The sequence below is a fragment of the Hyaena hyaena genome, unplaced genomic scaffold (assembly GCF_003009895.1).
Source record: "Hyaena hyaena isolate Hyena2069 unplaced genomic scaffold, ASM300989v1 scaffold_104, whole genome shotgun sequence".
Lineage (NCBI taxonomy): Eukaryota > Metazoa > Chordata > Mammalia > Carnivora > Hyaenidae > Hyaena > Hyaena hyaena.
In genome coordinates, this window is record NW_024080736.1 from 1,996,219 (window position 1) to 2,011,040 (window position 14,822).

Genomic DNA, 14,822 nt, shown 5'->3' on the forward strand with positions numbered 1-14,822 from the left:
ATTTGGTTATTGCAAGGTGTATAGAGCCTTTTGTTCCCTTTTGCCTTCAGGTATGTGTTTGACTTGCATATGTGAGTCCATAAATCCATAGTTACACGTGAGTGTGTCTTGCTTGTCAGGGAAAAGCAAGACAGCCAGTGGATCTGGTGCCAGTGAAGACGGGGAGGAATTCTAGGAGTTGGGGCTGGAGAGGTGGAGAGGGGTGGATGTGCGTAGTGTGTCTCTGATTGTGGGCAGATCGATCAGCTTATCCTGTTCCTCCCACCACACTAGCCTTTCCCAAAATAGAATCCACGGACTCCCTGGATGTAATAAAAATTTATTTAATATTGGCATTTGCACATTGGTGATCATCTCGAAACAGATTACATACATGTTGGGGATCGTCTGAATGACCATCGTATGATCATTACAAACCTTTTAATCCATTCGTGTTTATGATGACATCGTATCAGTACCAGGGGATCAAGTAAAGTCATTTTTCATGCATTGTTCCTCAAACTGCAGTACAGGGACATACTGTGGGGTCCAGAAGTTCTCAACTTAAAGCACTTGACTTCCCAAAATGTACTTTTTTTTTGGTTCATGTTAATAAATGGATGCAAATAATGGAGAAAAGTTTAGAAGAGTAATGATGGAAAATGTACACTACCAGTTGTTAAAACATATTAATACATGACCAGAATCAGCACTGGTAACAAAGGAAACTAAACCAATAGAAGCACTTGAGGCATTACATGTGAGAATTTGCAGTGTGACAAAGCTGTCATTTTGAGTCAAGAAAGACAGACGGGACTTATAGTAAATGATAGTAGAATTATCAGTTTATATTTTGGGGTGGGGTGGGGTTAAACCTCCCAGCGTATATCATGACTAGGCACCTACTTGAAAAGGTAGATCTGATTAGAGAATGCAGGAAAACTTTAAAAGTGATTATTAAAGCTACAATAAGGAAAACAGACACACACAACTTTGTTAAAAAGAAACAAAAGGCCGAATGCAAAGCAGGAGAAATATATAGTTATAATTTATACCTTTAATCCCTAAAAATCAACCATAAGTAAGTAGGAAATGTAGAGAAGTGGGAACGAGTGTAGAGAGTTCACACATGAAGCATAATGACTTGACCAGGATCTAAAGGCTGACCCTGTATAGTAATTAAGGAAATTCAGATACCATGAAACCATCATACCGTTTCTGATGGCTGGTAGATTGTACTTTAGTAATAGCAGGTAGGGTTGCCAGGGTTCTATTCTATTTCCAGTGAAATAGAATCTTGGTAATGGTGAGAGTGTGAGCTGGGATAACCTATTTAAATTCAGTTAGGTACTGGGGCAGCTGGGTGGCTCAGCCAGTTAAGCGTCCAATTTCGGCTCAGGTCAGGATCTCACGGTTCGTGGGTTCGAGCCCCACGTTGGGCTCTGTGCTGACAGCTAGCTCAGAGCCCGGAGCCTGTCTTCAAATTCTGTATCTCTCTCTCTCTGACCCTCCCCTGCTCACGCTGTCTCTCTCTGACTCTCAAAAATTTTAAAAAAAAAATAAAATAAAATTTGTTTAGGTACTGTGTTCCTACTAGAAACCCAGTAATAGTGAGGGGAGTTTATTTTAAGGAGAGAACTAGAAGTGCATAAAAATTTATGAACAAGGATTTCACCATAGCATTATTTATTAAAAGATAAAGGAGGAAGGTATTCTGAGTATCAGAAGACATTCAGTGTTATACATGTACAAGAATATTAAACACCATTCATTAAAAGAAATACAAGAAATACAATATATTCACCTATGGAACAAAAGACAGAAAATGAATGTAAAATTTCATAAATGTGATGTTATTCACTAATTAATGAGTTAGGACATTATAATTGTGAAATTAGTTACCAGATAATTACTCTTAGCAACTATTCCATAGGAGGTGGGAAGGGGAGTCCACCTGTCTTTCCCTCAAGTTTCAGCAAGTTAAATGAGAATTAAAGTTTTTAGAAGACTGTTGAGCCATCTGAATTAAAATTAACTCATCCAGTAGATGTTTATTGAGGAATGAACTACGGATGCCTTCTTTGAGCATTTTGCCCTGATGTTGAGGATATAGTGATCTTGACCCTGTGGGTCTCCCAAACTGTCTGATGAAGAGCTGTAAGAAGAGCTCATTTATAAACCTGGCTGGTTCAGAATAGTCCTGTTATGTTTAAAATTCATAGGAAGTCATTATATATTAGATTGTCATCTTATATTAAATATTCCTAAGGAAAGGCAGCCTTATAAAATGGCTTATTAAATCTATCTTTTTCCTTCAGTCTTCCCTCTTGTTATTTTAGCTTTAGCCTCACAGGAAGAATATTGTTTTTTCAGTCTCCTGCAGATAGCAGGAAGTGGGGAATGGCTGTCAGTGAGCTGAGCGAAAACAGGTGGGAATCTGGGCATGGATATGTCTGAGCGTAGCCTTGGGCTGAAGGCATCACATGAGTCTTTTTGAAAACGGAGAATAGTGCATTCACCTGACGTGTTGAGCGGTATTTCAACTCGAAATATTGCCTGGGGGCATATAAAAATTCATAATGTTTTGCTGTTTGTGTAGGCGCCCCCCAGCAAGTGGTGACCCAGATCATTAGAGGGCAGCCCGTTTCCACCGCAATCTCTACTGCTAGTACAGTTTCCTCAGCACCCGGGCAGAAAGGAATAACTTCGGGAGCACCCAGTGGAAATCTGCAGTCTTCACCCTCCCCGGCCCCTCGCCCCCAGCAGGGACAGGTGAAGCTCACCATGGCTCAACTCACTCAGTTAACACAGGGCCACGTAAGTAATGGCATTTCATTGTAACTCTCTTTTCAGTTTTTATTTGTAATTCCACTTAGTTAACTCTAGAAATGACCTCATTTGTTCTTGTAGTAAGTTTAAAAACAGGTACTTCTCAGAAGGTTAAAATGTACTTTTTTAAAGAAATGGCTGCTTTGTAGAGTCAAACAAAAATACTTCTTAAAGGTGAGATATAATCAGTTTCCGTTATCTAGAGCCCTTAGACTGGGAACTAAAACAGCCAGGTGGATAACCCTCCTAAGTACCAAAATGTTATTCGTTGACCAATTTCCATGAGAAAAATAAAATTTGAGTACCTGAGCTGTTTCCTTGCAAGATTCAAGTGTTCTCAGTTCTTCTAATAGTAATCAGTAAGTTGAGTGCAGTTCCTTTAAAAATCCAAGGAGATTTTCTTGTGGAAACTGACAGGCCGATTTTTTAAAATTTTAAAATGGAAGTGCAAAGGAGAAAGAAAAGTTATAATATTTTTGATGAACAGGAGGCTTTGGCCCTATATGACGACCTGATATCAAAATATTGATGATAATGTCTCACTCACTAGTACAGAAGGGTACAGACAACTCGGACAGAGAGATGAATAGCACAGCAGAGAGTGCAAAAAATGACCTGTGCACATGTGAACGCTTGTTCCATGATAGCGATGTCATTGCAGGTCATTGAGAAAAGAGCAGACTTTCCAGTAAATGGTGCTGGGACAATTGAGTTTATGTGGAAAACTGTGAAACTGGGCCACTACGTCATTTCCCAGCTCCTTTCCAGGAGGATAAAAGTCCTACCTGTGAAGGGTAAGAGTATAATACTTTCAGAAGAGAAGATACAAGAATACCTTCCTAACCTTAGGATAGGAAAAAAAGGCTTTGTTACTTACACACGAAAACACTAACCATAAAGGAAAAGATTTATAAATTTAGCTCCATTAAAAATAAGAACTTCAGTTCGTCAAACATTATAAAAAGTAGTACAGTCAAAGACTTATCCAAAACACATGAAGAATTACTAAAAATCAAGAAGGCAAAAGAGCAAAGCTCAAAAAAAAGAGCAAACAAACTTGACAAGGAGAGAAGACATTTAAATGTCTAAAATCAAAAAACCTACTAAACTCCATTGGTAGTGAGGGAAACGGATATGAGAACCATGTACGTAAGAGGTTGTTAAAAATTAAAATGTTGGACAAGATGAAGAGCAGACAAGAGACAAAATAAACTTCCATGTGCAACTGCAGGTAATCATTTGGAAGACTCCTAGGTGTTACCTGGCAAAGTTGAGGACATGGATATCTCAGGTCCAGGAATTCTCCTATATTCCCTAACGAAGTTCTCGTTCACGTGAACAACAGGATAATGACCCTGAGTATTCATAGCAGCATAAAAACTGAGAACAGCCCAAATATCTGTCTACTATCAGTTCAATAAATTGCGTACGATCCTACACTAATGAGAATGAAAACCTGTGGCCACACAGAACCCCATTGTTGAGTGAAAGGAGCAAGTAAGAAACGTACATTATGATTCCATTTGCATAAAATTCAGGAACGAGCAAGACTAGCTGTATTATATAGGGATTCAGGGCTACTGCACTGTCTACCGAGAGTGGCGTCCTTCCCATCCCGTTCTTCGTGGACCGCGTTCTTCAAGTTGTGACCCTGTAGCCCCATACAGATCTATACGCAAGCAGTAGCACTATGAAAAAGTGTGAGGTTACCAAAGCAGTGAGAACAGTGCTGCCCTCCAGTGGAAGGGAAGGGTATGGAGATGAGAGCAGATCGCAGCAGGGCCTTCTCGGATACTGGTGATGCTGACCTGAGTGCTGATTTTATAGATATTTACTTTATACTTATTTTTAACTATACTTGGTGTTTTATGTATTTATGAATATGTAAAAAAAATTTTGGAATGCAAGAGTAAATAAGGACGCATGAGTAAAGCAAATGTATATTAGTATGTGAACTTGGTGGCTTCAGCCTGGGCTGTTGGGAATTTGGGGTGGGTTGTTTTACTTTGCTTTCTAACTCTCCACCATGTCCCTAGTAGTTAATTTTCTTGGATTAATAAATCCTGGACAGAAGTGTCAGTACAGAGTTTTTAGTTCCCGGTCCCCATTTTGGTGACTACTCAGGCATTAGCAACCCTCATGACTTGATGTTTCCATTCCATGTCTAAACCCTAAGCTTTTCATACTTTAGCGCACACAGACACATACTGTACGTAATCTGGTACATACTGAAAAAGTGAGACCAGGAGACCTGAGTTTTTCTCACCTTTAAGTTGGCCTGTAACTTTGGGCAAGTGACAGGAACTTTTTAACCTTGAATTTCTTAATTGGTGATAATATTATAGTAGTATTTTCTCTCCCTACTCCATGAAGTCACAAGTCCGTTGTGAGAATCAAACGGGACCATGTGTAAAAAGACGCTTTGAAAAGTATAAAATAATACAATTATAAGATGGTTTAAAATCAGAATTTTGTGGAGACATCAGTCATTCACATCAGTGCCCTTATTTCATGAGATTGTAGGGAAGTTTGGATCTGGAGGAGTGGTGTTGCTTGTACGCAGACACCTGGCTGTCCGTTTGCAGAGCTGGGACTGGAACTCTGGGTCCGTTAGTTCAATCAGTCTTTCCAAATAAATATTCTTATTTTGGCTTCTCTGAATTCCTTTTGATGCTGTTCTATAGACCTCCAGATACATATTTTCATTATGTTAAAAGGATCTTTCCAGCGTAAAAGTGGTATATTTAAAGGTTGATGCTTTGAACACTGTTTACCTGTTGTCTGTTGTTTTCCATAGGGTGGCAATCAAGGTTTGACAGTAGTAATTCAAGGACAAGGTCAAACGACTGGACAGTTGCAGTTGATACCTCAAGGGGTGACTATACTTCCGGGTCCAGGACAGCAGCTCATGCAAGCCGCCATGCCTAATGGTACCGTGCAGCGGTTCCTCTTCACGCCTTTGGCAACAACAGCCACGGCAGCCAGCAGCACCACCACCACCGTTTCCACTACGGCAGCAGGTAACACTTGGGGTTATCAGAAGTGCCGCGTGTTATCCCACAAGTTGCTGGGCTGATAGAGGGAAAGGAGGCCCGGTGTTTATCTTTGGGAGGATATGCCTGCAGCCAGTGAGCTTAAGAGCTGACCCGTTAGCCTCACAAGATCTCTTGTTCCTACAGGTTCCCTTGTCCCCTCCTTCACCCCATAAAAATATAGGAAATTGGGGTGGGGGCCCAGAGCAGTGGATGTCATGGTAACTGCCCACATTTGCTTGTCGCCCAGCCTCGTGGGCACCAGTGGAGTCACGCAGGTCATCTCGGGGAAGGTGGATCTCTCCACGCTCATGGCTTGCCCTTGAGAGCTGCAGGTCCGGAACCACCGTGTTAGCCTCCCACTGCCGGCTGCCGTCACTGCACCGCACGAGAAAAATGAGGGTTTAACGTTAGCCTGTGCCAGAAGTCGTGGCTGATTTCTAGGAAGAGGGCCTGGCTCCCCGCTTAGGGGAGTCCTAAGTCAAGCGTGTCTGTGGAACATTTCTAAGGCATTAGTCTTCTGTACTGAAATCCAGAATTCTCACCTTTAGGAAATCCCCTTCAGATTCTTCTCTAACCAAGGTTCTGTGTTCCAGAGTCATGGAAACATTTGGTCTTTCTTTTTCACAGGTACAAGTGAACAAAGACAGAGTAAATTATCACCCCCGACACAGGTGCCACAAGCCAAAACCTTGCCACCAGCTCAGTCATCAAGTGTGAGTCCTCCAGAAGCCCAGCCACAGACTGCTCAGCCCCAGCCCCCAACCCAGCCCCCATCCCCAGCTCAGCCTGAAGTGCAGGCTCAGCCTGAAGTGCAGACCCAAACAACTGTCGCATCCCATGTCCCTTCTGAAGCACAGCCCGCCCAAGCACAGTCCTCCAAACCCCAAGTCGCAGTACAGTGTCAGCCTCAAAGTAATGTCCAAGGACAGTCTCCTGCTCGCGTCCAAAGTCCACCACAGACTCGAATACGTCCATCAACTCCATCCCAAGTGTCTCCTGGACAGCAATCCCAGGTTCAGACTACAACCTCACAACCGATTCCAATTCAGCCACATACATCTCTTCAGACACCTTCCCAGGGCCAGCCACAATCACAACCCCAGGTACAGTCTCCAACTCAAACTCTTTCATCAGGACAGACGTTAAGTCAAGTTACTGTTTCATCCCCATCCTGTCCTCAGCTACAAATACAGCAGCCGCAGCCCCAAGTCATTGCTGTGCCTCAGCTGCAACAACAAGTCCAGGTTCTCTCTCAGATCCAGTCACAGGTTGTGGCTCAGATACAGGCTCAGCAAGGTGGTGTGCCCCAGCAAATCAAACTCCAGTTACCTATTCAAATTCAGCAAAGCAGCCCTGTGCAGACTCACCAGATTCAGAATGTGGTTACAGTGCAGGCAGCCAGTGTGCAAGAGCAGTTGCAAAGGGTTCAGCAACTCAGGGATCAGCAGCAAAAGAAGAAGCAGCAACAGATAGAAATTAAGCGGGAACACACTCTCCAAGCTTCTAATCAAAGTGAAATCATTCAGAAACAGGTAAAGTTATTAAGTAAAAGCAGCATGTTCAGTAGCTTGAATTATTGTGCTGTGCAGTAGACCTAGTGTTGGTTGTATCAGGTTTCCTACAGGAGACAAAGTCACTGACGGTTCAATTTAGAAAGCAGCACTGGATTGACGAGGAAATAATGAATGACTGCCATGGCTTGGAACTCTTTGTCGGATGTAACGATCAGTGCTCATTAGAAAAACTGCCTGTATTTGGGGAGAACTAAGATGGGAAGGACGGAGTTAGGAGTTTCCGGACCATGGATAATGAAACTTGAAGGTCAACCAAGTTCAAAGCCACCCGGGCATCAGAGGCGCTCTGAAGTTATTTGCGGTTGCCACTTCTTAGTTTGCATGAGGAACACATTACAGACAATTGAAACTCATTTGCATTTCTAACCACACCCTTGTTAGAGGTTGAGATTCTTCTATTCCCTAGCTCAGATAAAAAGTGGCATCCTACCATAGCATCTTAGTGAAGTAAGGCAGTTTAGAGGAGTTAGAATTATTCTACTTAAAATGAAGTCACATGTAGAAGACCCTGAAGCATTCCTGGGGGAAGCTGTCTTTGTATCAACAGCATGCACCACTCAGCATTAGTCAGGGGGTTGAGTGTGGATTTCCAGTGTCCCCAGGTCAGGAGACCTGCGTTCGGTTCCCAGGTCTCCTATTCAGTCCGTGCCACTGTCCTCTCTGCCCTGAGCTCCGTCTCCTCATTAATACTCCCTTTCTTTCCAGCCACACAAGATTATTGTAATGATTAAATGAGGTCATGTGTGTAGAAACACTTTGTATTTTATTTTTTACTGGGATATGTTTGACATACAGCAGTGTATAAATTTGAGGTGTACAGCAAGTTGATTTGATACGTGGATATTTGGAACACGATGGCCATCGTAGCAGCTGTCAGCCCCTCTGTCACGCCATAGGAGCGTCATTCCTTTTCAGTGGTTGGAACAATTAAGATCTTGTCTCCTAGAACGTTTGATGATCCTAATGCAACATCGTTAGAAGTACTTTTTAAACGACAAAGGGATTTTAAAGGTGTATGGTAATATTCTTATATATCGACGTCATATAAATGTTCCAATGCGTTATTACCCAGCTTTTAGTACTTTGTAGTCTGTAAATTGAGAATTGTTGCAGTATCTGTCTTTATCCTAATCTGTGCAGAGTGGGATGGGGAGGAGAAATTAATACCTAGGGAGAGAGCATAATGTTAAAAAAAAAAAATGGCTGTTGCAGAGTAACAGCTGGGTTAAAATTACAGCTTACATTACCTATTTCATTTCAAACAAGTGAATTAATTTTTTCATGCCTCAGAATCTCATTTATAAGATTATCCCTTTCAGTGTTGTTATGAGGAATAATCGAGGTAATGTCAAGTGCTTACTTAGCGGAGTGCCCAGTACACAGTAAGCACACAGGCCATATTGCAGCTCTAATTCTACTTGTATTATGATATAAAATCCTTATAGTTTCTTTGGAAAACATACTTGTGCTCAGATTTCTACTGTTGTTATCTATATACCAACATGTAGTCATTATAAAATATGCACTTTGGGATTTTGTTCTGCCCCGAAGGTGGTGATGAAGCATAATGCTGTAATAGAACATTTAAAGCAGAAAAAGACCATGACTCCAGCTGAAAGAGAAGAGAATCAAAGGTAGGAAGAAATGTTTATAACCCAGCAGCACAGGGTCTCGTACATCAGCCTTTCCTCTTGAGCGTGCACACGGACAGGACGTCTGAGTTTACTGTTGTTGTTGGGTTTTTTTTTTTTTTTTATCTTGGCTGAAGTTCATTAAATGTGAATGAATACTTGGCAATATTGGGTCTCCTAACTGGTTTGAATCACTCTTTGAAGCTTTCCAGTCACAGAAAGTTTGTGTATCAACTGTAGAGATGTAGAAAAATGACGTCTTGAGCCTTTCAGAATGAAACGCCCAACATGACCTGGATTGTGTATTTCTCTCTAGAATGATTGTCTGTAACCAGGTGATGAAGTATATTTTGGATAAGATAGACAAAGAAGAAAAACAGGCAGCAAAAAAACGGAAGCGTGAGGAGAGTGTGGAACAGAAACGTAGCAAGCAGAATGCCACCAAGCTCTCCGCACTGCTCTTCAAACACAAAGAACAACTGAAAGCGGAAATACTGAAAAAGAGAGCGCTCCTGGACAAAGACCTACAAATTCAAGTGCAGGTAAGAAAGGATTTCCTAAAAGCAGTGGGACACATGTCTTTTCAAACAGGACAGAGGTTTTATATGTGAAGGAATATTATAATCTCTCAAGTAACTAAGAGAGATCAGCCTATTGGTATAAAGAAAAACAACATTTTGAGCACCCTCTTGGGGATGGCTTTTATTCTCTATGACATAGTCTCGCCAAAAATTATCAGAAGCCAAGTTTTATGAGAAAGGTAGACCAAGAACTGCAAAATGATGTCGGAAGAATGAAAAATAAAGAGTGTCCAATAAATAGAGGGTTCCTGGGTGGCTCAGTCAGTTAAGCATCTGACTCTGGGTTTCAGCTCAGGTCATGATCTCATGGTTCATGGGTTTGAGCCCCACATTGGACTCTGCACTGACAGTGTGGAACCTGCTTGGGACTCTCTCTCCCTCTGTCTTTCTCTCTGCCCCTTCCCCACTTACACTGTATCTCTCAAAAATGAATAAATATTTTTTTTAAAAATTAAAAAAAAATAAAAATGAAAGAAGACATCTATTCATACATATTTGAACAGCTTCTTAAAAGAGAAGTAGGCTATCTAAAGTATCCCTAAAAGTGCCTTGTATATTTTAAAAAGATGAGAAATATTTTTAAAAAATTGAGCAGCTGAGCAACCAATCGATGTTCCATGACTCTTGAGACATTAGACACCTTTCTGCTAAAGTCAGAAACCAGATGACAGTGCCCAAAACCAACATTATTATTTATTACCTCTGGAAATTTCTAGATAATGTGTTAAGTCAAGAAAAGAAAAAAGAAGATAAAATTGTTATTTCAGATCAGGGGCACCTGGGTGGCTCAGTCAGTTAAGCATCCAACTTCGACGTCGGCTCAGGTCATGATCTCACAGTTCATGGGTTCAAGCTCCGCACCAGACTGTGTGCTGACAGCTCAGAGCCTGGCGCCTGCTTTGGATTCTGTGTCTCCCTCTCTCTCTACCCCTTCCCTGCTCATGGTCTGTCTCTCTCTGTTTCTCAATAATAAATAAATGTTAAAAAAAAATTTTTAAAAAGTCAACCTACTAAATACTAAGGAGTGAAATGAAGACTATTTTTCTAGAGAAAATATGTATTTTTAGAGAACATTGCATCAGTGTATCAAAATTCTTTAAAATATGGATATTCTGATCCACAATTTCACTTCTAGAAGATCCTCTAAGAAACAGGCAAGATATATAAGCAAGGACATAGTGAATGTTGACAATAATAATAAAAGTTTGGAATCCGCCTAAAGCCCACAGAAAAGAGATCGGTAATCAGTGTTTCTCAACAGAAGGACTTGGGCCCTTTCCATAGGCCAGTTTTTTTACAAACTGTAAGAAATAAAGCATTTACTAAATGATAGTATCATCACCTTCAACCCAAAAAATGACCTTGCCCCTCCACCCACATTCTCAAATACTCTATAGAGGTACCTCAGCTGGGAACCTCTGGATTAAATACATTTGGGAGTGTCCACACTGTGGACTGCCATTTTAACAAAATGGTGAGTGCAGGATTGGTCCTTTTTGTTTTTATTTCTTTGGGGAAAATTCTCAGTGACAAATGTTTGCATGAAAAATTCAGCTTACAGGATAGGATACAAATGTGACTTACCAATTCACGCAGCTGATATTTAACATCTAACATGTGTTATGTGCTATTCCTACTTCATCTTCTGCACAGAGTGGGTAGATATTTATAATCTCTATTCTTTACAAATAAGTAAATTAGATATGTACATTCAGTTGTCTTTGAAAGCAATTATCTTGGCCAACAAATAAAAATAATATGGAAGTCAGGGATCCTGGGTGGCTCTGTCAGTAGGGCGTCCAGTTCTTGATTTTGGCTCAGGTTATGATCTCACAGTTTGAGTTTGACTCCATTTCCAGCTCTGCTTTCTCTCTCTCTGTACCTCTCTCTCTGCCCCTCCCCCATTCATGCACACACACTTTCTCTTTCAAAAATAAATATATAAGCACTTTAAAAATCTGTAAGTCATGGGGTGCCTGGGTGGCTCAGTCGGTTGAGTGTCCGACTTCAGCTCAGGTTATGATCTCACCATTCATGGGTTCAAGCCTTGCATTGGGCTCTGTGCTGATAGCTAGCTCAGAGCCTGGAGCGTGTCTTCGGGTCTGCCTCTCCCGATCTCTGTCCCTCCCCTGTTCGCACTGTCTCTCTTTTCTCTCTTTCTCTCTCAAAAAAATAAATGTAAAAAAAAAAAAAATTTTAATCTGTAAGTCAGGGCACCTGGGTGGCTCAGTCGGTTAAGCATCTGACTTCAGCTTGGGTCATGATCTCATGGTCTGTGAGTTTGAGCCCCACGTCAGGCTCTGTGCTAACACCTCAGAGCCTGGAGCCTGCTTCAGATTCTGTGTCTTCCTCTCTCTCTGTCCCTCCCCTACTTGCTATCTGTCTCTCTCTCTCAAAAATAAATAAATGTTTAAAAATCTGTAAGTCAGTATACCCTCCAGAGATGTCCATTGTTAAATACTTTTAGAATATAACTTATATATATAATTTGTATGTATTCGTATATGAACTCAACTTATACAAATATAGAATCACACATGGAAACAACACATACTTGGGGTGCCTGGGTGGCTCAGTCGGTTGGGTGTCTGACTTCGGCTCCGGTCATGATCTTACGGCTCGTGGGTTCGAGCCCCGCGTCGGTCTCTGTGCTGACAGTTAACTCAGAGCCTGGAGCCTGCTTCAGATTCTGTGTCTCCCTCTCTCTCTGACCCTCCCCTGCTCACGCTCTCTCTCTCTCTCTCTCTCTCTCTCTCTCTCTCTCTCTCTCTTTCTCTCTCTGAAATAAATAAAACATTTAAAAAATAAAAAATAGGAAACAACACATACTGAGTATTTTTCTGCACTCATATTGTGCAGCCATTTAAAAAATCATACTGCTGTAAATATTCTGTTATACAGCGTGGTCTTGACAGTATATTACATAATCTAATGAGGAAGAAATTGATTATACATTCTTTTTAATTTTTTTTAATGTTTATTCATATTTGAGAGAGACAGAGCACAGGTGAGGGAGGGCAAAGAAAGAAGGAAACACAGAATCCAAAGCAGGCTCCAGGCTCTGAGCTGTCAGCACAGAGCCCAATGTGGTGCTCAAAACCATGAACCGTGGTGATCATGGCCTGAGCTGAAGTTGAATGTTTAACCAACTGAGCCACCCAGGTGCCCCTGTTATACTTTAAGAAAGAAAACATTCGTTACTATTTTAACTAGTCAAATTTATGGCTAAGATAATTTGCTTTGTAGAGCAATATTCAAATGTATATGTACAGCATATTTTTAAAATAATTTTTAAATATAACTTTTTTGTTTTCAAGTTATGTGATTAATCCTTTATATTTTTTTTTAAGAAAAATTTTTTATGTGTATTTTTGAGAGTGAGAGAGACAGCACAAGCAGAGAAGGGGCAGAGAGAAAGGGAGACACAGAATCCGAAGCAGACTCCAGGCTCTGAGCTCTCAGCACAGAGCCCGATATGGGACTCAAACTCATGGACCACAAGATCATGACCGCAGCCAAAGTCAGACACTTAACCAACTGAGCCACCTGGGTGCCCCATTTATATCTATATTCTTATATGATTTCTGCTTGTCTCTCGTTTTTGTTAAATAGACTTTTAGAGTTTGAAACTTATAGAAAAAATTATGCAGGAAGAGTTCTCGTATACTCCTCCCCCCCCCCACACTTCCCTTTATTATTAACATCGTATATCAGCGTAACCATTTGTTACAGTTAATGAGCCAATACATTGCTGTTAACTAAAGTCCATGGTTTACATTGTTTCACTCTTTGTGTTCTGCAGTTCTGGGAGTTTGACAAACATGTGATGTCATATACCCATGTTACAGGCAGAATAGTTCCACTGCCTTGTAAATGTCCTGTGTTCCTCCTTTTTATCTCTCCTCCAACCCTCTCTGCTTCTCTTATTGATATAGTAATTTCTTATTATTTCTTAATAGAAATTAAAACTTCATTTAGTTCTTTGAACATCTAAAACCCACATATTCTGCAGTTTTTGGTCAAATTATTATATAAAATTGATTTTATTCAGAATTAATTCAGATTCAGTTATTTTGCTTTTTTTCATATCACATGTTTTCATTTGATTTTCATTTGGCATTTAAGTGAGAGTTCTGTTTCCTCTCCGGAAGCCCAGTGTAGAGCTGCCAGCCCTTACATCCAGCAGGAAGCCTGTTCGTATGACCCTCTCCCATGCAGCATGTTGAGTCCCTTTCTTCCTGCAGAGGCCGGCTGTGATTGGGCTGCCTTCTCCTACCTCTGAACCTGGAATCCACCAGGCCTGCATGCCTTGCACTGCTCAGTGCTATGTTTCCATTTCATAGAGACATTTATTTTACTCAAACATGGCTCTATCTTTTCAGTTTTGTCTGTTTTATATTTTTTTAATTTTTTAAATGTTTTATTTATTTCTGAGAGACAGTGTGTGTGTGAGTGTGAGCAGGGGAGGGTTAGAGAGAGAGAGACAGACAGACAGAATCTGAAACAGGCTCCAGGCTCTGAGGTAGCTGTCAGCACAGAGCCTGACGCGAGGCTCGAACCCACGAACCGTGAGATCATGACCTGAGCTGAAGTCGGACGCTTAACTGACTGAGCCACCCAGGCACCCCCAGTTTTCTGTGTTTTATAGTTTACTGTCATCAGTGTGTCCTTGAAGGGGGGATCAAGCATGTACCCAACACACCATCTGTTTTTTTACATGATCTCTGCCTAATGCGAGGTTTGAACTCAGGACCCTGAGATCCAGAGTTTCATGCTCTACCGGACTGAGCCAGCCAGGCGCCCCACCTCTCCAAACATCTTGATCATGTTGATTTTACTAAAATCCACTTCATACTTTATAAATGCATCATATTAATTAAGAAAATGACACTCAAGGTTTACTTTCTTCCCTAGGAAGAAATTTAGACTTTTTACATTGAGAAGGTCTGCTGAATCCTCCTACAGTTTACCTTCTCCCTTACAGGACTAGCTAGATGCTAAGTAGAGACAATGAGATTCATTAAACGAGGACCATTCAGGTTTATTTGTTAGAATTTTTGTGATATTTACAGGGCACCTTGCTGGCTCAGTCATTGGAACATGAGACTTTTGATCTCAGGGCCATTAAGTTTGAGCTGCACATTGGGTGTAGAGATTACTTTAAAAAAGTTTTTTTTTATCGATGAAAGAACG

The 14,822-nt window shown here is 41.0% G+C and overlaps 1 protein-coding gene and 1 non-coding gene across 12 annotated transcripts in view; one reads left to right on the forward strand and one right to left on the reverse strand.

Annotated features, from left to right (window-relative positions):
* BPTF (bromodomain PHD finger transcription factor) overlaps positions 1–14,822 on the forward strand; it is a 137,216-nt gene that overhangs the window by 104,164 nt on the left and 18,230 nt on the right. For 9 of the 11 annotated variants that reach the window (XM_039235984.1, XM_039235980.1, XM_039235983.1 and 6 more), the window contains 5 exons: positions 2,579–2,796; positions 5,606–5,828; positions 6,471–7,375; positions 8,969–9,051; positions 9,365–9,590. In XM_039235984.1, the coding sequence (XP_039091915.1) occupies positions 2,579–2,796; positions 5,606–5,828; positions 6,471–7,375; positions 8,969–9,051; positions 9,365–9,590 (1,655 nt within the window). The remainder of the gene's footprint in view (positions 1–2,578; positions 2,797–5,605; positions 5,829–6,470; positions 7,376–8,968; positions 9,052–9,364; positions 9,591–14,822) is intronic. The other 2 variants (XM_039235988.1, XM_039235987.1) reach the window with 1 other exon arrangement.
* TRNAQ-CUG lies at positions 14,355–14,428 on the reverse strand. The gene has a single exon. It is a non-coding gene; the product is annotated as a tRNA-Gln (tRNA).